Source organism: Eptesicus fuscus, chromosome 1, assembly GCF_027574615.1.
Source record: "Eptesicus fuscus isolate TK198812 chromosome 1, DD_ASM_mEF_20220401, whole genome shotgun sequence".
NCBI lineage: Eukaryota > Metazoa > Chordata > Mammalia > Chiroptera > Vespertilionidae > Eptesicus > Eptesicus fuscus.
Window position 1 is genome coordinate 81,800,455 of NC_072473.1, and position 27,436 is coordinate 81,827,890.

At 40.0% G+C, this 27,436-nt stretch overlaps 1 protein-coding gene across 1 annotated transcript in view; it reads right to left on the reverse strand.

The window, feature by feature from the left end:
* The window catches only part of DCX (doublecortin), a 178,903-nt gene extending 152,225 nt beyond the window's left edge, over window positions 1–26,678 (reverse strand). The window contains exons 1-2 of the mRNA XM_008158602.3: window positions 26,315–26,678; window positions 18,081–18,421 (exon numbers count right to left, since the gene is read on the reverse strand). Coding sequence (XP_008156824.1) covers window positions 18,081–18,421; window positions 26,315–26,678 — 705 coding nt within the window. The remainder of the gene's footprint in view (window positions 1–18,080; window positions 18,422–26,314) is intronic.
* Window positions 26,679–27,436: the final 758 nt, after the last annotated feature.

Here is a 27,436-nt window from a genome sequence, read left to right on the forward strand (position 1 = left end):
AAAAGGTAAAAACAACCCAAATTTCCATCAACTGATGAATGAATAAATAAAATGTGGAATATCTGTATAATAGAATATTATTCAGCCATGAAAAGAAATAAAGTATTACTATGCTACATGATGAATCCTGAAAACATACTAAGTTAAGAAGCCAGCCAGCATGTTTCACATATTGTTGATTCCATCTGGATTAATTTTTAATGTCCAGAATGGGCAAATCTGTAGAGGCAGAAAATAGATAAATAATTGCCTAGTCACTAGTGGGATTGGAACATGATGTCTAAAGGGTATAGAGTTTATTTTTGTGGTGATGAAAATATTATAAAATTTGTTGTGATGATTGATGGACAACTCTGAATATATTAAATCCAATAATAGTACACTTAAAATGTGTCAATTGTATGATATGGGGAACATCTATCCTATCTAATAAAAGAGAAACATGCAAATTGATTGTACCTCTGCTACGCCCACAAGCCACGCTATTAAGCCACGCCCACAAGCCAGTCAGGAGTGAGTATGCAAATTAACCCAACAAAGATGGTGGTTAATTTGCATACACAGGTGCCCAGTGGCCTGGGTCCTGGGAACATCCTCGGGACCCAGGCTACTCCTAGCCTGTAGGCCCTGAGCAGCAGGGGTCCCAGATCACCCCCCGGCCACTCCGGGACTATGGGTGCAGCCGCCAAGCGGCTGGGGGCGGGAAGGGAACATCCCCAAGTCGCAATGGCGACACGGGGATGTTCCTGCCCGGCCCCCAGCTGTTTGTGCGTGTTTTGGTGCCAAGCCGCGGTTTGGGTCCATGCCCCCAGCCCGGTGCCCACGATGGGGGGGCTGGCTGCTGGCCTCTGGGGCTTGCGGAGACCCTGGCGACCGCTGCTGTGTGTGGCCTGGAGGTCTCCGCATGCCCCCCAGCCCAGCACCCACTACAGGGGGAGGCTGGCTGCCAGTCTCTGAGGTGTGCGGAGACCCCGGCAGCCACCACCGGGTGGCGGGGACACCCCCTAGCCCTGTGGATACAACACAGGGGCCACATGAGCTGCAGAGGAAACACCATTTTAAATATATATTTATTTTTTATTGATTTTTTTATAGAGAAGAGGGGAGAAGGATAGACAGTTGGAAACATCAATGAGACAGAAACATTGATTAGCTGCCTCCTGCACACTCCCCAGTGGGGATGTGCTTCCAACCAAGGTACATGCCCTTAATAGGAATCAAACCTGGGACCCTTCAGTCTGCAGGCCCATGGTCTATCCACTGAGCCAAACCAGTTCAAGAGTAAATACCTTTTCTGACCGCTCATTGGCTAAGCTCCCTGTACGCTGCCACTTGCAGTGTTCTTGGCAACTTGGGTTATAAGAATCCAAGGTGATCTCAGGTTTTTCCACTACACTCCTGGAGGAAAAAATGAAGGTCCGCTGCTCGAGGGGCTAAGAAATGTCATATCCTGCCCTAGCTGGTTTGGCTCAGTGAATAGAACCTCGGCCTGCTGACCGAAGGTCCGGGTTCGATTCTGATCAAGGACATGTACCTAGGTTACTGGCTTCTCACTGGCCAGGGCCCAGGTCAGGGATCATGCAAGAGGCAACCAATCAAAGTGTCCCTCTCACATTGATATTTCTCTCTGTCTCTCCCTCTCTCTTCCACACTCTCGAAAAATCAATGGAAACATATCCTCAGGTGAGGATATAAAAAAAAAGAAAGAAGGAAATGTCATATCCTATGAAAGACACATCTTGAAAATGCCTAAAGAAAGTTGTCATTTTTTCACAGTAAAGGGACTAGAGTCCTTGTTGATGAAAACACCTTGGCAGCTGCAGTGGCTGGCAGTGGCTGCAGCAGCAGGGTAATGGGGCTGGCGCCTTCCCTTGATCAGCCTGGTCACCTCCCACAGAGGGCTCCCAGTCTGTGAGAGGGGGCAGGCTGGGCTGAGGGAACCCCCCACCGTGCACGAATTTCATGCACCAGGTCACTAGTATATATATATATATAAATATATATATATATATATATATATAAAAGGCTAATGTGCTAAGTGTCCCTCCGCCTGTCCTACCAGTTGCTATGATGTGCACTGACCACTAGGGGGCAGATGCTCAACACAGGAGCTGCCATAATGCACACTGGCCATTTACAGAGAAACAGCAGCACAGACCTGGTGCCAACACAGTAACACTCGGCTTCCCCTAAATGGGACACAGCCACACTATCACCCCAGAGTGACAGCCCACCAAATTGCAGCCTACACTGCCATAGTGCAAAATGCAGCCCACAGCCCAGCTGAGCCCAGCTCAAAACAGGTTGCTGTGAGCGCCAGGTAATAACGTCATGTAGCAATGCCTGGCTTCCTCTCTCTAGAGATGACCAGCCTCCTTGCAGTTTCTTCAGCTCAGGAACACAACTTGCTTTATAACCAGGTGGAAACATTTCACACTTTAACCAAATGTATGTGAAGCTTTTTCCCATGCCTCATCTCATTTGATCCTCACAGACAGAAGTCCTGGAGTAGGTAGATAGGAGACGTGGTGGAATCCTATTTTCTTTTCATTAGCTGGAAAATGGAGTTTTAGAAAATTTAGAAACTTGACCCAACTTAAAAGAAGTAAGAAATGGTGGACCTTGAAAATGACTTCAGGTTTTCTCACTACACAGAATATACTAGTAGTCAAACACTGCTGCAGTTAAATATTTTACCCTTTGTTCTCCCTGAGTGATCTACAATAATAATCTACTTTGTGTTGATATTTACTGTTGTGTTGCTGACGATTACCTGAAAGAGAAGTTGGGGTGCTTCACTGGGCTGGAAAAAGTTTAGCTACATCAGAAAGCAGGTGTCTAATTAAGCAAGTTTATTCTGTATCTATAAAAGGCTAAGTTGACTCACTCATGCATGATACATATAAAGCTCTCACTGGTAACAATCACACGTGTGTGTTTCTATCTGTCATTGTCAATCATGAATTTGGTTGACACTTCCATTATAGAGAAAGGGTGAATAGCAATATTAAAATATTTCTTCTAATTAATTTTGATGTGCATGAATTCGTGCACTGGGCCACTAGTATCTCAATAAAGCTATTTTGAATCTAAAAATCAAAATAAACAAGAAGTTTAATGAACAAAATAACCTGGTGAAAAAAATAGAATTAGAATCATGGAAGCATGGAACAGACTGATGAATTTCAGAGAGAAGTGGGTGGGGCTGGAGGGGCGGGCAGGAAGCAGGGGAATTGACCAAAGATCTTCTTATGGACACAGACACTAGAGTGGTGAAGGGGTGGGATGAGGACCAGGTGGAAGAGGGTAATGAGGGGGAGTGGGGCATCTATAATATTCTCAACAATAAAGATTTTTTTAAAAAGCTGTATTTGGAGGCAATGCTTTTACTGCCACTTTGAGGGAATGACAATAATGACAAAGAATAAAATTAAAAACTAAGAAAAAGAAACTAGTTACTTCAGAGGAGGAGACAAAATGGCAGAGGAATAGACGGACGTGTCCTGAGCCTTGTCCCGGAGCAAATAGAGGGAGCAGCTGAAACTAGAGGAATCCAGCCTGAATTGGCGAAGGAGACGCAGCTGGTGAGACAGTTTGTAGCTGGAAAGGGCAGAGATCTCCTGGAAAAAGGTAAAATCAAACATCTGGGCAATAGAATCTGCCGGATCTCTATGCCCAGAAGGTCAGGAAAAACTACACAGTGCTAAGCCGCATCCCTGAGGACAGGCAAAGCATCTGACGGTGAGGAAAAGGGTCCACGGGACTGCGAGAGGTAGTGGATTTTAGACCTTGGAGTCTGGATTTGGGATCTGAGCTCAAAGGCAGCCCTGAAGAGCTAGCGGCAAGACCACACAGTGCTGGCAAGAGAGGAGCTTGTAAAGATGCGGTCCCTCCTCGCGCTGGGGCCTGTGTCTTTCTCCACTGAATCTAGTTCGTAGGACCTTTTGGATACAAACACTTACCCATGGCTGAGGTGCAGCAAAAGGGGTGGAGTTGTGGAATCTAGGGAGAGTAGGCAGCAGACAGTCCAAGAGAGGTGGAAGTACGTCTGGTGCTGAGTCACATCTGGTCCCTGGTCGCCATTTTCTCCTGAGAGATAGCCCCTCCCTCCAGTCTCCAGACAACCAATATAGCCACACCCAGATTCCACCCTGATTAACACCATGTAATCTGAATACTCCCTGAGGCCATAGGAACTGTCCAAAAGAAAAATCTTTAGAAGCTAGGCACCTCAATTATGCAGTTACATTGCCAGGGCCCTTCAGAGTGCTTCAGTGTGCCTCGCTGCCAAACTTACTGCCGGTGCTCCTGTGAGCCGACACTGGGAGTAAGCGCCTATCCACCACAGGTGCAGCAGCAAAAGCTGAGTCTGCCCACCCCACAACTACAGAACTCTCTCTGGGCAACACAGTCACGCCTTTCCAGAGTGCAGGCCCCCTGAGCCACATTACCCCGACAGATGGTTTCTTGGTGCCACTGTGAGTCCCCACTTGGCAAGAATTATTTCAATTTAGGGTGCAAGACAGCAAAAATTGGCATACTCCCTTCCACGACTGCTGACTTCTAGACACCACAGTTGTGCCTCTCAAGCTCGCAGGCCTACATCAAGAGAACCCAAATAGTTCAAGTAGGGAACTACACTAGATTACCAAGCCCAGGAGAACTGAGAGATTACACCAGTAGCACCATAACCAAAAGAACCTGGGTAGCAAAGCAATTGGATCTACAATTAACCTTTTGCACTCAGATGTCGAGTGTGATTCGACACGGTTAGCATCGGTAGCAGCTCTTTTTATACTCTTTGAATGTATCAATAATTTGAAATATGAAAAAATCCAAATAAATAAGTTTGTATGAAAAGAAAATCCAGTTTTTTATTCTACTGCCATGCTTTGTAAAATCTGGGGTATTTAAAAAATTAAATCCCGAGTAGAATAAAGGAATCAAGAAAAACGCAAGCGAGTGCAAAGGGTTAAAATATTACAGGAAAACATGGGGAGACAAAAAGACAATCCCCAAAGGAAAGAAAAAGAGGAATCACCAGAAAGGGAGTTAAATGAACTTGAGGCTAGCAGCTTAACAGAGAAAGAATTCAGAGTATTGGTTATAAGGATGTTTAAATGGATGGATGACAAATACACACAACTCGATGAGAACTATAAGGAGCTGAATGAAAATGTCACCAACATGAAAAGAAACCAAGAGGAGATGAAGAACGACATAGCTGCAATAAAAAACACAATGGAAGGCCCTGACTGGTGTGGCTCAGTGGATAGAGCGTTGGCCTGCGGATGGGGGGGTCCCAGGTTCGATTCCGGTCAAGGGCATGTAACCTTGGTTGCAGGCACGTTCCCAGTGGGGGGTGTGCAGGAGGCAGCTGATCGATGTTTCTGACTCTCTCTCCCTCTCCCTTCCTCTCTGTGAAAAGAAAAAAAAAATAAATAAATAAATAAAGCTTATTAATTAAAAAAAAAAAAACACAATGGAAGGCTTAAAAAGTAGACTAGAAGAGGCTGAGGACCGCATCAGCAAAGTAGAAGACAAAGTAGAAAAAAACACACAAACACAGCAGCAACTGAAAAGAAGACTTAAAAAGCAAGAGGAGAGCCTAAGGGAGCTTTGGGACAACACAAAACGAAACAACATTCGAATAATAGGGATACAAGAAGGAGAGGAAGAGAAGCAAGGAATAGAAAACCTGTTTGAAGAAATAATGACAGAAAACTCCCCTGATATTGGCAAGAAAAAAACTATGCAAGTACAAGAAGTACATAGAGTCCCAAACAAGTTGAACCCCAAAAGACTGACACTAAGATACACCATAATTAAATTGGTGAACACTAACGACAAAGTAAGCATCTTAAAGGCTGCCAGAGAGAGACAGAAAGTTACCTACAAGGGATCTCCTATTAGAATATCAACTTATTTCTCAACAGAAACATACCAGGCCAGAAGTGAATGGAATGAAATATACAAAGTGATGCAAAGCAAGGGACTGAATCCAAGAATACTATACCCAGCAAGGCTATCATTCAAAATTGAAGGTGGAATCAGGAGCTTCACAGACAAAAAAGGGCTAAGAGAGTTTATCACTACCAAGCCAGCAATGCAAGAAATGCTAAAGGGACTGCAGTAAAAAGAAGAAATAGAAAGTCAAAAAGAAACACAAACACTAAGGAAAAATATGTCAACAGACATGTACGTGTCAATAATAACATTAAACGTAAATGGATTAAATGCACCAAACAAAAGACATAGGGTAGCTCAATGGATAATAAAACATGACCCATATATTTTCTGTCTACAAGAGACCCACCTCAGAGCAGAGGATTCACACAGACTGAGAGTGAAGGGATGGAAATGAGAAAAAAGCTGGGATTGCGATACTTATATCTGATAAAATAGACCTCGAAGAAAAGGCCATAACAAGAAATAAGGAAGGCCACTACATAATACTAAAGGGAGCAATTCAACAAGAAGATATAATTCTGGTAAACATATATGCACCCAATGCAGGAGCACCCAAATACATTAAAAAAAGAAAACTCCTGGAAGATATCAAGGGAGAGATTGACAACAATACAATCATAGTAGGATACTTTAATACACCACTGACATCACTGAATAAATTCACTAGACAAAAAATCAACAAAGAAACAGCAATTCTAAATGATGCACTAGATCAAATAGACCTAATTGACATCTTCAGAGTTTTTCACCCCAAAGCCACAGAATATACGTTCTTCTCAAGTGCATATGGGACATTTTATAAAATAGACCACATATTAGGTCACAAGCAAAGTCTCCCCAAATTCAAAAAGATTGAAATCATATCAAGCATTTTCTCAGGCCACAATGGCATAATATTAGAAATAAACTATAATAAAAAATTCCAAAAAAATTAAACACTTGGAAGCTGAATAGCATGCTATTAAACAATGATTGGGTGATCAACAAGATCAAAGAAGAAATTAAAAAAATCCTGGAGAAAAAACCAAGATGGCGGCATAAGGTAAACACCTAATTATTGCCTGCCACAACAATTTTGAAACTACAACTGGAAAACAGAGCGCACACCTTCCAGAACCACCGGAAAGCTGGCAGAGTGGAAAACCTACAACTAGAGAAAAAAAGAGAGGGGGACGCTGAGCCTCAGGAGCTGTGGAGGTGCAGAGATCCATGAACGTGGAAAGGGCGGGTGGCTGAATACTACTCCGCAAGCTTGCTCGAAGTGCGTGGAGAGGGAGGGCAGCAGACACTGCGTGGCTAGCTTTCTTGTTTGGGAGAAAAACAAAACCTCCTGACTGCACTGAAATCCAGCTGCGGTCGGGGAGAAACTGGTCTATTTGGCAGCGGGCGAGGCTCGAAAGCTGCCTTCTCTCAGAGGTGCGCAGCCATTGATTAGGGCACAGAGAAACCTGCCCTCTTAGGGTGGAGTGGACGGAAACCAAGTTTGTCTGCGCCACCCTGAGACTCTGCCCCATCCAAGCTGAGCACAGCCCTCCCAGTGACTGGATTTCTCGTTCGGGAGAAAAACAAAACCTCTGGTCTGCACTGAAATCCAGCCCCAGCTGGGGAGAAACTGGTTTGTTAGGCAGCGGGAGAGGCTCAAAGCTGCCTTCTCTCAGAGGCATGCAGCCATTAATTCGGGCACAGAGAAACCGCCCCTCTTAGGGTGGAGCAGACTGGAAACCAAAGCTTGTCTGTGCCACCCTGAGACTCCGCCCCATCCAAGCTGAGCACAGAAGCTCTCCCAGTGGAGACACTGCTGATCCTCACAGCCAATTGGCTTGGAGATCAATTCCCGCCAGTGATACCAACAATCCCAACCACTCTGAACTCCAGTTTCTGGGGACACACGGGGGACCCAGACACCTATGGGACTCTCGGCCATCGGTCAGAGATTGAGAGTGACTTTTCTGTCAGTGTGGATGACACCAGATTTCAACCACTCTCATAAGGGACACATTCAAGAGGCAGACTCAGTGAGCACCAAAGCCCTACTGTGTCTCCAGTACAGCAATTCTTTCGTTATAGACACAGCAGGCCCTCACAACCAATTGGACCAGAGGTCAATTCCTCCCAGTGTACTAACAGCAATCAGGGCTTTTAACTATACCAAGACTTTCCACTCAGCCCACAAAGGGGAGTACCAAGAGCGACCACCTAGGGTGATTGGGGAAGCTGACCTAGCGGCCCCTATAGGTCACCGACCACACAAAGCCACTCCATCAACACAGGGAGGCAGCCAAAATGTGGAGACATCAAAGTATGTCACAAGTAGGAGAGATAGATGAAAGCAAACTAATGGACGACACAGTGTTCAGAACCATATTTATAAGGTTACTCAAGAATCTTCTAAAAACCACTGAGAAACTTGAAGAGACCTTCAAGGACCTAAATGAGAATACCAAAAAAATGGAAAAGGACCAGTCAGAAATTATGCATACACTGTCTGAAATAAAGAATATACAGAGTACACCACCACACCCGAAGAGTCAAACCAAAGATCTAGAATATGAGGAAGAAAAAAACACCCAACCAGAGAGGCGGAAAGAAGAATCCAAAAGTGTGAGGATAGCATAAGGAGCCTCCGGGATGGCTTTAAGCGTACCAATATCCGAATTTTTGGGGTGCCAGAAGAGAGAGAGCAAGATACTGAAAACCTATTTGAAGAAATAATGACAGAAAACTTCCCCCACCTGGTGAAAGAAATAGACTTACAAGTTCAGGAAGCACACAGAACCCCAAACAAGAGGAATCCAAAGAGGACCACACCAAGACACATCATAATTAAAATGCCAAGGGCAAAAGACAAAGAGAGAATCTTACAAGCAGCAAGAGAAAAACAGTTAGTTACCTACAAGGGAGCACCCATACGACTGTCAGCTGATCTCTCAACAGAAACTATGCAGGCCAGAAGGGAGTGGCAAGAAATATTCAAAGTGATGAATAGCAAGAACCTACAACCAAGACTACTCTACCCAGCAAAGCTATCATTCAGAATTGAAGGGCAGATAAAGAGCTTCACAGATAAGAAAAAGCTAAAGGAGTTTATCACCACCAAACCAGTATTATATGAAATGCTGAAAGGTATTCTTTAAAAAGAGGAAAAAGAAGAAAAAAGTAAAGATAAAAATTATGAACAACAAATACATATCTATCAACAAGTGATTCTAAAAATCAAGTGAATTAAAAATCTGAGGAACAGAATAAACTGGTAAACATAATAGAATCAGAGGCATAGAATGGGAGTGGATTAATAATTCTCAGGGGGAAAGGGGTGTCTGTGTGGGGGGTATGGGAAGAGACTGGACAAAATCATACACCTATGGATAAGGACAATGGGGGGGAGGGAATTGGGTGATGGGGAGATATGGGGGGGGGAAAGGAGAAACAATTGTAATAATCTGAACAATAAAGATTTATTTTAAAAAAACATATATTGTGACACTCATGGAAGGAAAAGTAAGGAAATAAGATTTGTGTAACTATTGCATGTATATTTTCTTGTTGAAATTTTATATTTTTATTTTTACCTTTAGATGGATTATCCATTTTGAGTTAATTTTTGTACTAGGTGTAAAGTAAGTGAGAACGTGAAGTGATTTTCTTCATTGTTTTTGTTTTGTTTTGCATTTAGATTATTCATTGTTTTACTAATCTTTGCTTAAAAGGCCATTTTTTCTTCTTTACCTTTGTAATTTTGTCAAAGTCAGTTGAACATAGTAAAGGTGATATGTCTGAACAATATTCTCCATTGATCTATGCATGTATCCAATCCTTTCACCAATGACAATGTATCTTATTTCCATAACTTTGAGACATTTTGAAATCAGGTAGTATAACTACAACCTGGTTCATCTTTTTCAAAACAGTTTTAGTTATCCTAAGTCCTTAGCCTACACATTTACTTTAGAATCAGTTTCCTGAGGTCTCAGAAGACATGTCTGCTGGAATTTCAGTGGGAATTGTGTTTAATCTATAGATCAATCTTGGAAAAATTGATATCACCACAATATTGATTCTTTCATATTATGAATGAATTTATCTCTCCATTAAAACTAACAAATAAACAAAACAAACAAACAAACAAAAACATCCTGGAGACTAATGACAATAATAACACAACAATGCAAATGCTATGGGACACAATGAAAGCAGTACTGAGAGGGAAGTTTATAGCTCTACAGGCCTACCTCAAAAAACAAGAAAAAATGGTAATAAATCATCTAACTCCACAACTCAAAGAATTAGAAAGAGAGCAACAAGAAAAGTCCACAGTGAGCAGAAGGAAGGACATAATAAAGATCAGAGCAGAAATGAATGACATAGAGACCAAAAAAAAAACAATACAAAAGATCAACAAAACCAAGAACTGGTTCTTTGAAAGGATAAACAAGATTGATGAACCTCTAGCTAAGCTCACCAAGAAGCCAAGAGAGAGGACCCAAATAAACAAAATCAGAAATGAAAGAGGTGAAATAACAACAGACCCCACAGAAATACAAAGGATTGTTAAAAAATACTATGAACAGCTCTATTCTAACAAACTACACAACCTGGAAGAAATGGACACATTCCTAGAAAAATACAACCTTCCAAAACTCACTCAGGAAGATTCTAAAAATCTCAATAGGCTGATACTTATGGAAGAAATTGAAGCAGTCATCAAAAAGCTTTGAGCAAACAAAAGCCCGGGGCCAGATGGCTTCACAGGGGAGTTTTACCAAACGTTCAAGGAAGAACTAAAACCTATCCTTCTCAGACTATTCCAGAAAATTGAAGAGGAAGGAACACTTCCAAGCTCCTTCTATGAGGCCAGCATCACCTTAATACCAAAACCAGATAAAGATAATACAATGAAAGAGAATTACAGGCCAATATCCCTCATGAATATAGATGCCAAAATGCTCAACAAAATTCTAGCAAATCGAATCTAGCAGTACATCAGAAAGATCATACACCATGACCAAGTAGGATGTATCCCAGGAATGCAAGGATGGTACAATATTCGCAAGTCAATAAACGTGATACAACACACAAACAAATTGAGAGATAAAAACCACATAGTTATAACAATTGATGCAGAAGAAGCTTTTGACAAAATCCAACACCCTTTCTTGATAAAAACTCTCAGCAAGGTGGGAAAGAAGGATCATACCTCAACATAATAAAATCTATATATGACAAACCCACAGTCAACATCATACTCAATGGGCAAAAACTAAAACCATTTCCCCTAAGAACAGGAACAAGACAGGGATGTCCACTCTCACCACTCTTGTTCAATATAGTGCTGGAAGTAGTAGCCATTGTGATCAGACAAGAAGAAGATATAAAAGGCATCCAAATTGGAAAAGAAGAAGTAAAACTGTCCTTATTCGCAAGTGACATGATACTGTACATAAAAAACCCTAAAGACTCCATCAAAAAATTATTAGACTTAATAAATTAATTTGGCAATGTAGCAGGATATAAAATTAATGCCAGGAAATCTTTGGCATTTCTATACACTAATAATGAATTTACAGAAAGAGAGACTAAAAAAGCAATCCCATTTACCATCACACCAAAAAAATTAAGATACCTAGGAATAAACTTAACTGAGGAAGTAAAAGACCTATATGGGGAAAACTACACGACACTGAAAAAAAGAGATAGAGGAAGACATAAACAGATGGAAGAACATACCAAGTTCATGGATTGGTAGAATCAACACCATCAAAATGTCTATACTACCCAAAGCAATATATAAATTCAATGCACTTCCCATTAAAATACCAACGACATATTTCACAGACCTAGAACGAACTTTCCAAAAATTTATCTGGAATAAAAAAAGACCCCGAATAGCTGCAGCAATCCCGAGAAAGAAGAACAAAGTAAGTGGGTTCTCAATACCAGATATCAAGCTGTATTACAAAGCCACTGTTCTTAAAACAGCCTGGTATTGGCACAAGAACAGATATATAGACCAATGAAATAGAATAGAGAACCCAGAAATTGACCCAAATCACTATGCTCAATTAATATTTGACAAAGGAGGCACGAACATACAATGGAGTCAAGACAGTCTCTTCAACAAATGGTATTGAGAAAACTGGACAGATACATGCAAAAAATGAAGCTAGATCACCAACTTACACCATACACAAAAATAAACTCAACATGGATAAAGGACTTAAACATAAGACTGGAAACCATGAAAATACTAGAGGAATTCATAGGCAACAAAATATCAGACGTATGCCTAAAGAACTTCTTCACTGATACTACTCCTAGGACAATGGAACCTAAAGAGAAAATAAACAAATGGGAGTACATCAAAATAAAAAGCTTTTGCACAGCAAAGGACACCATCAAGAAAACAACAAGAAAGCCCACTGCATGGGAAAACTGCTGGTGGAAATGCAGACTGGTGCAGCCACTGTGGAAAATAGTATGGAGTTTCCTCAAAAAACTAAAAATGGAACTCCCATTTGACCCAGTGATCCCACTCCTGGAAATATATCCAAAGAAACTAGAAACACCAATCAGAAAGGATATATGCACCCCTATGTTCATAGCAGCACAATTTACAATAGCTAAGATTTGGAAACAGCCTAAGCTAGAAGTACTCTTTTTCTGAATATATATATTTTATTGTTGACAGTATTATAGATGTCCCCCATTTTCCCTACCTTTGCACCCCTCCACACAGTCACTGTCCCACCTCAGGCCCTTATCACACTATTGTCTGTGTCCATGAGCTATGCATATATGTATGTAAGTTCTTTGGTTAATCTCTTCTGGCCCCCCACACCCATTCCCTCTAAGATTCATCAGTCTGTTCCATGCACCCATGCCTCTGGACCTATTTTGTTAGTGAATTTATTTTGTTCATTAGATTCCACATATAAGTGAGATCATGTGATATTTGTCTTTCTCTGACTGTCTTATTTAACTTAGCATAATACTCTTAAAGGTCATACAGTTATCTACAAAACTAAGGACTGGAGAAGAGATGTGATTGGCCCCACATCACATAGCTAGTGGAGAACAGAGTAAAGACTGGAACTCAGGTCTTTAAATCCCAATCTAGCTCTCTTTCCATATACGTACTGATTGTTGGATATCAACAGACTCATCAGTGTGGAAGACTGGAATATTATGCCAAAACTTTTGATTAAAATGGCCCAACCCCACCTCTATCACTACTCAGAACCAGGAGTGTTTCATCAACAATAGAACTTTTTCCCTAGCCAGTTTCTCAGTGATTTAGAGCTTCGGCCCTCGGACTGAAGGGCCGTGGGTATGATTCCAGTCAAGGGTACATACCTTGGTTGCAGGCTTGACCCTCTGCCCAGAAGGGGCACTTGCTGGAGGCAACCAATTGATATGTTTCTCTCACATGGATGTTTCTCTCTGTGTGTCTCTTCCCTTTCCCTTCCTCTCTCTCTAAAAAAAGAAACAAATGGGGAAAATATCCTCTGGTGAAGATTAACAAAAAATAAAAATAAATAAAACTCTTAAGATGATAATTTACTTAAGAAATATCTAATAACCAGGCTACACTTAGTCTTTTCCTTTCCTGAAGGATAATATATTTGATGTGTTCCATCAGCCCTCTTCTAAAGTACAAAATCTACCTCAGTGTGAGAAACCTTGAAGTATATTCTGCATATGGCAAGGTAGTTTGCAAACTGTCCCCTTTCACAGTGCCCAGCCTGGCTTCCCATTTTTGCTTTTTTCAATTTCAGGCGCAAGCCAATCCTCTTAAAACATGTCTCCTGGAATCAAATCTGTGGAAGGTTGCAGGGAATGGGGAGAGGGTGGAACTTTTGGTAAAACAAACATCTCTTTTCCAGCCTTGATTTTCTCAAGGGAAGGTCAATGATAAATGACCTCCCTCTTGGGGCATAATTTATAGCCACGTGGCATTTTCTACTGAACTCAACATTGACTGACAGGGTCATAACACTAAGAGGAGATAGAGGTTGGCTCTTGGAGAGCTGGAGGTCAGAGAATATAAGTAAGACCAGATGTGACTTGAGGGGGCAAAGATGATGGAGGGAAAGATAAAATGGCTACATAGGCCCAGTAAAGACCTTGGGAAAAGCATTCAACATTTCCAAGGTTAAATCCAACTTATCTTCTTTCCTGTGTTTCCTGAAATTTCCTTTGTGCTTGCAGTACCCAGTTATTCAGTATAGCAAGATAGAAGGGACAAGTCTTTCCTGGAATACTTAGCAGTGGTTCAAATATCCTTTGTGCTCTCATTTTCCTATTCTACCATCTATGGCTCAAAACATTTCTTAAATCTCCTGTTCTAGCTTTCAAAGCTATAGGTAATTTTGGAATCAGCTCAAACCTCTTTTTTTGTTATTCTGAGACCTAAAATTCCTGGTGCAAGTAGTTGGTAATAGAAGGATATAGACAGAAACACAAAATAAATTCATCCAATTAAAAATTAGCCTAACAAAGCTAACATAAATAATACTAAAGGCTATACTTATCCCTTAGGTATTTATCTTGAGGCAATAGTGAATCTTTGACGGCACAGATCCTGGATGTGAACAAAACCGAGACTAGAGATGCCAATAAGTGAAGCATGAAAATAGATGGTGTAAGGACCAGCTGTATGCCTGTGTACAATAGCAAAAAGCTGGAAGTCTGTTGTTAAAGTTCTGCATCACTAACAGAAGCATCATGTTCTGTGCTTTACAGAAATGAATTTAAGGCTAAACCATGTATCTACTGAGTTGGCAAATGAACCAGAAATTTGAATTCCAGTTTTAATGCATCCATGATCTTTAAGCATAAAGGTCAATATGTGACTTGATTATAGAAATTGATAGTTTGGTAATTTTTTCAACATACCACAACTACTGCAGCTGCTAAGGAATCAAAAGAACCTCAGCTGAGAGTGAAAATACATCATAATACAACCCTTCATCATGTTTTCCCTGACCTCCTAGAAATCCATTATAGCCTATGGGGGTATTCAGGACCCTACGAACTACTCCTAATTACATTAGCAACTTCTTATTGAGTTGAGAAACAAATTAGTACTCCTTCCTACGGTGATGGTTAGCTTCCTGACTACACAAACCACAATATCTCAGAGGCAAGAAATCAGGAAACCAGTCTTCTATATTGACAAAAAGTAAGCCCTGAAAAGACCAAGGGCTCCAAAAGCACATCCTAACAAAATAAAAACAGAAAGAGATTAGAGCCATGTCTGCAGATTGTTTGTCAATCAGTATAAGCCTATCAATCAAATGGTACACATGAAAACAGAAGCAACAATAAATCTGATATAATCAACCGGGCTGTTTTAAACAGAGAAGGAGAAAACCATTTGTTCTGGTTTATCTGGTATCCAGTTAGAGCAAGACGCAAGACAGAAACCAAGTTATGGCCTGGAATTCATGTTAAAACATTTAATAACCAATAGCCTTGACCTTACTTTCTCCTTTCTGCCTGGTGCCTCATTTAGCCAAAGACAGGCTAAACCAAATCTGACTTGAGCAAGTTCAAGCCATTGCAACACATGTGCCTTCAGCCTGCATAGAGAAAGATCATATTCCTAAGTAGTAAGAATACCTACCAGTAATCAAAGTGACTGACAGGTGCTAACATTAAAGCTGTCATCACTAAAATTGGGAAATGGGCTGGGATCCAAAATTTTGAGCTTGGCACCAATTTTCGGTATACTCAGAATCTATTTTGTAATTAGTAGGTTTGTCCCTGCATCCCCAAATATAGTTATTTAATGTCCTTGTTGTAACCACACAACTATGTTTAATTTGTGGGCTATCCCATATATACCAATCTTACCTGTGAGGTTTGGGTAGTTAAATCTCAATCATTCAGCATCTTCTGTTAACAGCATTTCCTAGTGTGCTCTGCAGAATATATATGTGTATATATATTCCATAATATATATTCCATAATATATATTCCATTATATATTTTATTATATATATATATACATATTCTCATATATATAATTCATAAAAGATGTTTGTGGTTATATAATTCTGGAAGTAAATTAAATGGGCTTCCTTTCTGCAGGACTTCGCAGAACACTTAATATGCCAAAAAGCACCATGAATCTCTAAGAAAGACATATATTTTGCAGCATTTTACAACCTTATTTGACCACAGAACCCTTTATGAAAAGCTTCTAGGGTCAGGGAGGTAGAGATAGTTCTTAGAATATACTTTGGCAAATATTGCTTGAAAAGTCTCCCTTCAGTGACTTCCAAGTAAGTCAAGGATAGAACTACCTGGGTAGACTATCCACTCCTTTGGAAGGTCCCTATCTCTTCAGATAGACAAAAGGAAAGTGTCTGGGGCATTGAAAGCAGAGGGCCTCTCAGAACAGCTCAGAAAATCTACTTTGACCATGTAAGAATCTCTTTATGTCGGTTCATTGAATTAACAAACATTTTAGATCATCCACAATGTACCAGGAGCTGAGCATTAAAAAAAAAAAAGTTAAGATTGCTTTAACTTTGCATAGTGGAGACAGTTTTCAGAGATAACATAACATGAACCAGGTGTTAAAAGGTAAGTCCCAGGGGTTGGAGACATTTTAAAGAGAAGGAACAGTATCAACAGGGGCACTGATGCCTGACAAGGCATTGTTCTGCTCCCTTGAGCACTGATCCTTAGCATTTTTGTACACACACCATATCATACACTGGCATTTTGTAACTTGTTCCCCAAAGAAATTGGAGCCAGTGTTTGAAGTAGTTGGAGAGGGATTGTTGCTCTGTGTAGACTGCTGTAGGATAAAAATCCACCCATCACTGGACTGGAGCTTGCTTACCTAGGAGGTGAAAGTGTCCATTTATTTACTATTAGGAGTAGTCACAGAATGCCAAGGTATGGTATATCTCCACAAAAATGCTGAAAATTCAATATAAGAATGATGGCGATAAAGTAAAGGGAAGAGAACTAACATTTATTGATATATATATATATATATATATATATATGAAAATGTCTGGAAATTTACATATTTATCTCATTTAATGATGAATTGTATGCATATATATTTATATCATATGTCTTAATTTAAGGAGTGCTTTCATATCTATGATTTCCTTTAATCCTCATGAGAATCCTGTGAGCATGGGTAGAGCAGTTATGATTAGCCCTTTTGTTCAAACACTAATGGTATTTTATGAAGTAGAAAGTATGGACTGATAATAATCCACACTTGTCTTCTCTTATGGAGGACACGCATTTTCTTTAGAGCCAACAGAACAGCCACTGTTCCAATTCCCTTAGAACATTTTTTGTCATATATTTACAGCTCTCTGTGCTCAAGAGAATGGTACATCTGTCTGAAGTAGACGCCTGACTGCATTCTTTCCCAGATATTAATATAGGTGGTACTTCAGTAGCATAACCAATGACATGAAGAACCTGATTTGGAAGAGAACAGATGGCAGCATCTTTCTTGGGCTAATTTTAGAATCCTCAAACAGTTCCTTTCTCACACAAACCATCAGTGGAACCTAAATAAAATAGCTATGTCACATGGACAAGAAAGAGAGAAAAAATATGGTGTAGTGTGAGACAAAGACAACGAAACAGAGACTTCAGTGCCTCCCCCAGATCTGACTTTTTTCCTAAAATGCAAGGGTCACTTCAACCTCTTTTCAACAGACTGATGCTGAATACCAATGTGAGGCTATCTCAGAAGAAATGAGTGAGGAAAGCTCATTTCCAGTCACATGCATAGAACAACTAAGGTTGCATCATGTAATAAATAAATTCATATACATAAGAATGTAGGTCCTAGGTTATAATAAATCTTTTCTTAGAAGATAAGAAAGCTGAGACTAAGTAACCACTTTACTTAGTAAGAAAGAAGCAGATTGATTTTCAAAGCCTCACATTCCCTGTCCATTGATTTGTCTGCTGAAAAGACTTTCTTCCAAAATGAGACATAAAATATCAGATAGGAATTATGAGAGGTGGAGGAAGTGTCCCCCAACCAGAAATGATGCCTGAAGTATATGATGATCATCCAAGGATTTAGAACAAATGTGAAGAGAAGTAGTCTGAAAAAAAAACCCTACCTGTTTTCCATCCAGAGTGTAGAGTTTTTTGACAACCCCAGTCTCTAGTTTGATGGCTTCAGTGATATCAGTGAGGACTTGCTCAAAAGAGTGGGCCGTCTTCTTGTTCAGAAGCACACGCACAGCTTTCCGAGGTTTCACTCCACTGCGGATGATGGTCACCAGCTTGGGGCGCACAAAGTCTTTGTTCTCCCTGGCCTGGGCACTGTTGCTGCTAGCCAGGGACTGGGGGGCTTTCATGTTGGCAGATGTCTTCACATTGACAGACCAGTTGGGATTGACATTCTTGGTGTACTCCACCTTTTTAAAGAAGTTGTCTGAGGAACAAACATAGCTTTCCCCTAAGGGAATAAATAAGTGGTGATTAGTTTAATAGTAGGTATATGGACTATTCTAACCAAACTAATATACACTAATCTTGGAGTAGGACTTTTGGAGAAGTGATGATAATAACCAACCTTAGGTACAATTCCTAATAGGGTTCTCTAACAACTTGGCTCATTCAAATTCAAGAGCAAGTAATCAGAAAAACATTATTCATTATAATGGCATACCTAGTTGAAAAATCTATTAAACAAAGGGGTCCCCAGGACAATGAATACACCTAAGCATAATCTAACAAGTAGGGTTCTTAAGCCTGATACAGTTTTATTAGAATTGAAATGTTTATGTTAATTTCTAAGATGTTTTTAACATCTGGGGCGTTACCACAGTGTTTCTCACATGTACATCTTCCTTAATGTTCCTGTACTGTTTCTAGACTCATAGCCCTGCTCCATTGTTGTATTATAAACCTAGGAGAACTTTCAAAGTTAATACATTTTTATTCCAAATTCAAGTGACCCAAGTAACCCTGCATACTGTACATATAGTACATACTTGCCAAGAAGCCACATTGTCCTTTGCACAGAGAACATGGCTAAGCAGTGGAATGTTGATATGCAAAATATGTGTGTGTTGAATGTATATATGTGTGCATAATTGTGTCCTCTACTGCTCACTGCCACATCCAGCTGGAGAAACTGTCTAAATAACAACCTGTACACTCACATACACAAACACATACATACACACACAGAGAATATTCTGTGTATCTGCAAGCCATAGCTCTTGCTTGAGAAACACTCTTCCTTATTTTCACCACCCATCCCTCATCTTTCTATCTTCCCAAATGCTGCACTGTGTAGTCAGGGCTATATTCACCAGTGCTCACCTTGGCTGCTGTAAGTAATGAGGTGAAGATGTGAGAATATATTATACTGCCTGATTTATGGATTGGAGGGATCTAGTGTAATTTTCACATGTACCTGAGGCTAGAGGAAATGACTAATACAACGGAAGAAACACACAGGTCAGAGGCAAAAGGAGGGATTAGTCACCTGGGACTAGAAACTGGAATTTCTAAAGAGAGGTAGACTCAGCTTGGGGGGAAAAGTATTGGAAACTGGTGAATTTGTTGAGTAAAACACATTTGCCTCAAGGTATACAGAAGTTCATCCAGAGGTCAAGCTGCAGAAAATCAGCAGCATTTAATCAGGCTTAACCTATCAGTAATAACTCTAAATAAATAAGTAATTAGGTACATACATAAATAAACAAATAAATCAACCTACCAACTCTAGCTAATGCAAGGGAAGCATTAAACACAATTATAGTCTGATGGCTCTTCTTCCTTTGGTTTCAGCAGGAAAAGCATGCAGAGACATTCAGAAACACCAGGCTGATAATTCACTCCCTTTGCAAATATTGATTGTTTTGCTATACCACAAATTATTTAAACCACATTAATTAATAAATTACTCAGTTAATTCTGAGAGAAAATTGAGTCAGAATCTCTAGGGCACCTTTGAGGACATTTATGAGGGTGTGTGGAATGGGAGAATAAGTGGCTTCCAACGTATGCACAGTGGCCTCCAACACATCTCCAAATACCAGAAACTGCTAGTGTTCACTCTTGCTTTGTATGCAAGCACAGGCATCCTGTTGCACACATGCACACACGATAGTATGTTCAAAGACCTCAGCCAAAAGAAACCCTAATTTCTCTGGATCCCTTGTTGACTAATCCTAACCAAACCAAGTTATAGTCTAGGGTCTTTAATTTGTGATTTAAAAGGATGAAATGGGTGCTTTTCAATTCCCTCATATATTTACAGCCAATATCCCCCACATCCTAGAAACAGCCTATTGCCTTAACACTTCACCAGTTTTATGGGCACATTCCAAGAGGCCACGGCCATTATGTCAGATGTTTTCCATAACTTGTCATACACTTTAAAACTCTGTTAGACAACTGGTGGTGTAGAAATGTGTGAAGCTATATATTTATGATTTCACTCATCTACAGTCTCTTCTGGAAAGTCAGCTGTGTAGCCCTATTAGTACTCTGGACTTTTTTTTCTCCCATCTCTTAAACCTCTTAAGCCTCTGAACTACGAGTATGATTAAGCACCCCTAGATGCAAATGAACATGATGGCAGAGAGCTATGGTATCATATGGCACCAAGAACTTTCCAAAGGTTCTGGCCCTCAGCCAAATCTACGTTAAGCACCTTCCAAAAGTACATTTCAGTCTCTCCACTCTCTCTCCTTTGGCCCTAATATGGAGTAATGGAAAAAGAGCAGCTGTTGTGATGTCAATCAGAATGAGGTCCCCAGTACTTCCTACTTGTGTATTGTTGGGCAAGTTACCTAACCTCCCTTGGCTTCAATTACTTGTCTGCAAAGTGGGGATGATAATAACAATCCCTATCTCCTAAGGTTGTTTGGATGCACAAATCAGATGATATATGTAAAGTGCTGAGCTCCGAGCCTGGTATATAGTAAGCACTTGATAAATTCTAGCTATACTAGTGACATCTGAGTCCCTTCTAAAGGTCTATAAAAATATTTTTTTTCTTTTTTCCATCCCAAATAAGCTTTACTATAACAAAGCTGTTATGGCAATTAAATGTTAAAGAAATGGGTGCCCCCCACTTAGGACTCTCTAATTCTGCTACTGGAAAGACATCAAATGTGCTATTTCTCTAGACCCAGGTTTTCTTGTTCTGATTTTGCAAATGTCTGCAACATCTGCAGCCAGAGTTCAGTGTTTCCTGTATATCCAGTTGCCTGGCGCTTGGAGCTGGGAGTGGTGTGTTGTACCTTTACACAGCTGGGTTCCCATTCTGCCACATTTTCCAAGGGCCATTTCCCTCCCATTGGGAACCAAAAGGAAAGCTGGCTTCAGAGAGCAAGCAAGGTGAAAATTTGCTGGAATTGACAAAGTGCTTTAGTATGAGGAATTAAGGAAATGAAGTCATGGAAGTACAGCTGAAAAGGCAGGAAGGGAACAAGATATGGGTTCAAGATGATCTAATGTCTACCTCCCCTCACTTTCAGGATGGCTCCATTTTCAAAAACATTAAACATTTTCTCAGTGCGAAACACTTCTGCCTGGGATTTCTCCTTTTTTCTGGGACTTCATTACTCAAGAAGAAACATATTAAATGATAATTCATGGTATTATCATACCTACTAATGATGCATCTCTCCCAGGTATCCTAAGATCCTCCTCTCTGGCAATGTGCTTGCTTTAATAATCAGAAGATAAATTAATGAGAAGGTGTTCTCATCTCATTGGAATAAATGAGCTATGGCAAAGAAACGGTATCATAGCTAGGGTCACCATACAGTTCAGATTTTCTAAAAAGACTGTCTCAATTGTAAATATTCTGTCCCCTGTTCTGCATAATAATGCTCAAAATGTATAACCCTAAAATTGTTCTGGACACTAACATACAATAAATTGGGGAAATATTTGGGCAGGATAAGAGAGGAGGAGAAAGATTCAACAATGAACACTAAGCAAGACAAAAGAAAATGTAATTCATGGATTTCCTTTGTTGGGAATACAGCCAATAAGGGCCATTTTCTATATGACTTTGCTAAGACCCTTAGTGTAACCAAGGATATGTGGGAAAGCTGACATCAATACCCTGACTTTGGTCCCAAATTTTCCCCTTGCTACTTTCAGTATGTAGAAGCAGACAGTAGACTAGAGGCATTAGACAAAGGAGTGCCACGAGGCCAGAGTGATTGCTAAATGATTGCTTTTTTTCTTTCATTTTAGGCTACATATTTAATAGTGTGGCAATTTGAAAATATAATACGTTCTATGCTCCATTATTCCTTTAATCTACAGAGCAAAAAACTAAACAAGGAGTTCTGCATTCCTATGAACTCCCACCACTGTAGTTAGCTGAAGGGGACCATCAAGATCACCTAATCCAGTATTTCCCAAGTCTAAGTGCTCATAAGAATCACATGGGGAGATTTGTAAGCACATACATTCTGGAGCCCTAGGCTTGGGGCTTCTAACACAATATATCTAGGGTGTGGGCCAGTAATTTATATTTTTCTAAAGCTCTAAAAGATTCTAAAAGACAGGCAGGTATGGGAACCACTAGCCATTTCAACCTCTCACCAGCATCATCATCATCATTACTATGTTTACATCATTAACAATAATGGTGCCTTGTAAGTATAATTTTACTTTGTCATTGTGTTTCCGTACACATTATCTGCTTTTATTCTCATAACCACTATAACAGATATAGTAGTTAGGTGTTACCAGTTTCATTTTACAGATAAGCATATAATATATTCACACTCTACATAGTCCTGTAATTCACCAGGGAGTATTACCACTGCACCCAGGAGTGGTAAATGAGAGGAGTCCAATCTAGCAAGACTCAAAAGGATCAAAAGAAAATGAAGCTCCAGTCTTCAAAATTACATGTATACTTATTACAATACGTATATTATAGTACGTATACTATAAAATGTGCTCTATATATACATGGAATATTCTTCAATAAAAAAATGAAGTGTTGAAACATGGTATAGTATGGATAAGCCTTGTCAACAGTTTTCTAAGTGAAAGAAGCCAGTCATCAAAAGTGAATGGCATACAAATGGACACAGACAACAGGGGGGTAAGGGCATGAGTGGGGGAGATGAGAGGGGTAATGGGGGAATAGGGACAAATATGTAACACCTTAATCAATAAAGAAATTTTAAAAAAAGAAAGAAAAAAAGTAAATGGCGTATAATTCAATTTATATAAAATGTCCAGAACCGGAAAATCTATAGAGACATAAAGTAGATTCATTGTTGCTTAGGGCTGGAGAGAACAAGGGAAATAGTCAGTGGCAGCTAATTGCTACACAGCTTCTTTTTTTAAAAAAAAATTTTATTGTTGATAGTATTACAGATATTTCCCATTTCCCTCCCCCCTTTACATGGTTTCTTTTTAGGGTGATGAAAATTGTTAAAATTAGATTATAATGATGGTTGCACCACTTGGTAAATTTTCTAAAAATCATTGAATTGCATGCATAAATGGGTGAAATTTATGATATGGAAATTGTACCTTAGTAAAGTTGTTTTTTAAGACAAGTTGTTTTAAAGAGAACATTAATCATAGTGATAATGAGGACAAGCGTATATTCATGTACCTAACAAGCTATAAAGTAGGATGACTCAAACAGCAATTACTACCCTTTATTCGGTGCTACTGTGTGCCAGGCAGAATACTAAACTCTTTAAAGCCATTGTCTTATTTAATTGTCAAAGCAGCTATTCCCACTTTGCAGATGAAAAACTGAGGCTCAGGCCATCAAAAGAGTTTCCCCAAGGTCACAAGCTAGCAGTTAACAGATATTGGATTTGAAGCAAATCTGAATTCAAATATTTCTGTTGCCATTACTATCTTCTGCCTCTAAGACTATAACCCAATGCCCCTGATTCTTCACCCAGCGATCTTTCCAAACATTTTCAATTCTAAGTCTCATGGGAAGCCATGTATATGATTTTTTTAAATCTTTCATTCAACTTTTTCCAAAAGTTACCAAAATGAGAGACTTCTACCCTGTATTCCTATATGAGGTGTTACAAAGGACAAAAGGGAGGAAAAATGCCCCTTTTATTTATCCTCCTCATGGCAATGCCCCTTCTTTTCTTGCTCTGTGGTAGTGGGAAAACCAGTCACATTTATCAACATTATACCAGAGATACCCCATAATTTCCTTGACTAAATGGGCAGTACTCTAGAGGGGGCAGCAGTGAGGGTCACTGCAGCTTGTGGTCATAGATGACATGAATAAATGCAACTGAGACATATTCATACTCTATATGATCCAGTAATTCACCAGGGAGTGTTATCACTGCACCCAGGAGTGGTAAATGAGAGGAGTCCAATCTAGCAAGACTCAAAAGGATCAAAAGGAAATGTGTACGCTGTGTCCTCTGACGGCTCCAGTCTTCAAAATGACATGTATTTCCTATACTAAACTGAGATTATAACACACACACACACACACACACAAACACACACACACACAAATCTGGGGGTTGTGAATCAATACCAAGGTCATATACTTGAGCAATACATGTTAAAAATGGATTTTTTTTTGGGGGGGGGAATCTTTCTTTTATCAAACACAAGACCATTTTAATTCTTGCTTTAAATACAATGTCACTTGGCTCAGAAGTCTGCGGTAGTGTCTATTATGGGCTTTAGAAGATCACAGCTAGTGAAAATGAGGACACATTGGGTAATTTGGGTTGCTTTGTTTGTGAAAATTATTACAGAATAAAACCCTCAAATTTAACTCAAATGTGTATTTTACAGTGACAAAAGACTTTATTGATTACTCTGTTGGACAGCTCCTTCAATCTAGCTTGAAGCCCTTCTTCCAGTTTGCCGTGATTCTCCTTTATTTTAAGATATACATTAGGATGGCCAATCTTTCAATTCTCAGGAAAAGCCTAGGATTAACCTCTGCCTGACCATTTAGCACATGATCAAATAATCTAAGCCTCCTCAGCATTGTTTTCCAAGGTCAGTTAGTTATGTAGAAAAACCTTGGACTTGAACCCTGAGACCTAAATCTAATAGCCATATGGACACTTATAAGTATCTTATAAGTAACTGGCTCTAAATTACTTGACCTTACTTTGGAAACAGCAGCTACTTGCAAGAATGTGTTCTCATACAGGGAAGCCCTCATGCTCCTTTGTCTAGGAACATAGGAAACCTAGAAGCAGTGAAGCAGAGGCGGAGCACACTCACACAAGTCATTGAATGTGCTATTTCTGCTTCCTTGTTGGCTGTTTCATAATTGATTTCCCTAGGGAACTGCCTGCTCTAAACACACCTTTGCTCAGGGAATGGAGGGAGTGAGGAGTGAAGGCTGGAGAGTGGTGGAGAGGTTGGGCAGGGGTATTTTCATTATCACCACTTCTTGAGGCTGTTTTTGAAAGCATTGTGTTTAGGTTAAACTGATCACATATGTCATATCAAATTAAAAGTGGAGGTAGGAAGGCATCCTCAATATAATTTATTTGATAAAGTAAAGTAGAATGCACCTCAAGATCTATTTTCTAAATGACTACCAAAAAATATTTTATGAATGAGCAAGTTTTGGTAAGAGCTCAGCCCCTGTTTTTGGGTGTCTACACAGGTTGTCAGGATTTTCAGCAATCTAGTCATAAAACTCAATTGCAAAACCAAAATGTAGAGAGGATTTAAAAGGGTTTAGGTACAGTTAGTCAGTTCCTATTCTAGTAGGAATAGTCCTTATTAAAATACCAGGAATACCTACAGCTTTCTTTTATATTTCTCTCAATGACCTCAGCCTTAGGGACACACCCTGAAAGGGGCTTTTTAGAAGCAACAGCTGAGCAATGACCACTTACCTAAAAGCATAATCCTTTGTGAACATATTCAAGAAGTCCTAATTTTAAGATGTATATTTCCAGAGTTGCAATTCACAAATAGTCTCTTAGCAGTTCAAACGACATTTGAGTATATTTTCTTTCTGTTAACCCAATCAAACTTATTTCCTCATTTAACACCCTTAATGATTTCATTGTCTGCCTTGATAGTATACTTAGAGTTAAATATTAAGATCTAGAGTAAATGACACACAATTCAGGTTTTCCTTTGTAAACCCTCATGGATAAGTACAATGCATTATCACCACGATTTATAGTTGAACCCCAGCAGAGACTGAAGGCCATGAAGGGTAATCGTTAACGGCTCTGTTGATGCTTATAGAATCAGAAGCTTGAGCATAAACGTGCTGTTTGACAAATATATTTCCTAATTTCTTTCATTGAAATCCAAAAAATGTAACCATTACCAATGATGCCACCTCCCACCATAGGCCACCACCCACTCCTCGAATTACCTTCCTCCAGTTCATCCATGCTTCCGATTTTCCTGGATCCATCAATGGTGTAAATGTAACGCACTCCCTGAGGCAGGTTGATGTTGTCAGACAGAGATCGAGTCAGGTCAGCCAGCAATGCATCAAAGCTGCGAAAACGGTCAGAGGACACAGCGTACACAATCCCCTTGAAGTAGCGGTCCCCATTGCGGTAGAAACGTACCTTCTTGGCTTTCTTCTCATTGCTCAGTGCCTGCAAGGTTCTGGTTCGGTAGAAGCTACAATGGGCGCTGTGAGTGGGGCTAGGCAGCCCATTCATCCGTGAGCCTCGCATGTTCCTGGATGCCTTATCTCTTTCGTCAAAATGTCCAAAATCAAGTTCCATATTTTAGTGGAACCTCAAATACCTGAGTATTGGAGAAAAGGGTCGGGGTGAAAAGAGGAAAGAAAAAGCAGTGGGGAGAAAAAAATCAAATATTAGCCAGATCCAAATCTGCAATCTGCTGCTTGTGAAAAGAATTGGTTGAAAAAAGCCAGTGACCCATCTGCTGCTTGCCCCTGAGCTGCAGGAATATTGATCTTAATAAAGAAGAAGGAGGGGCTAAGGGGGTGCTGGTGGTTGTGGGGGTTGGGGTGAGAGATAGAGAGAGGCACTTTTGGCACTGTGCCAAACAGAGAAGTGAAAGGGATTTTGAAATAGCTTAAAATCCTGGGACCTACTGACACTGGCTCCTATCAAATTGTAACTTCAGGCTAAATACATTAAAACCAGCATCTGTTTCCTCACACATGCTCACATGACTAACAGTTGTAAATGAATCCATAGCCTAACAAAATTCCCCTTGAAGAGAACAGAAGGAGCTAGCCAAGGTTAGCATCTCTAGCTTAGGAAACAATTTTTGCCTCTCAGTAAAATGACTTCGAAGGAGAGTGTTTTAATTTTATTCTAAACTCTCTTTCCTATTCTAATGTGTGCATACCCTCCCCCCCAGAATAAGCCTTGAGTAAGAGTCTCCTCTAAAGGGGCAGCCTCTAGGGAATAGCCAGTGTCTTTGTGCTATTCATCAAACCCTTTCCCCACCAAGCTGGTACAGCTATACAACATTCATAAGAAATAAGCTGGGGGGAAAAAGGATTAGAAAA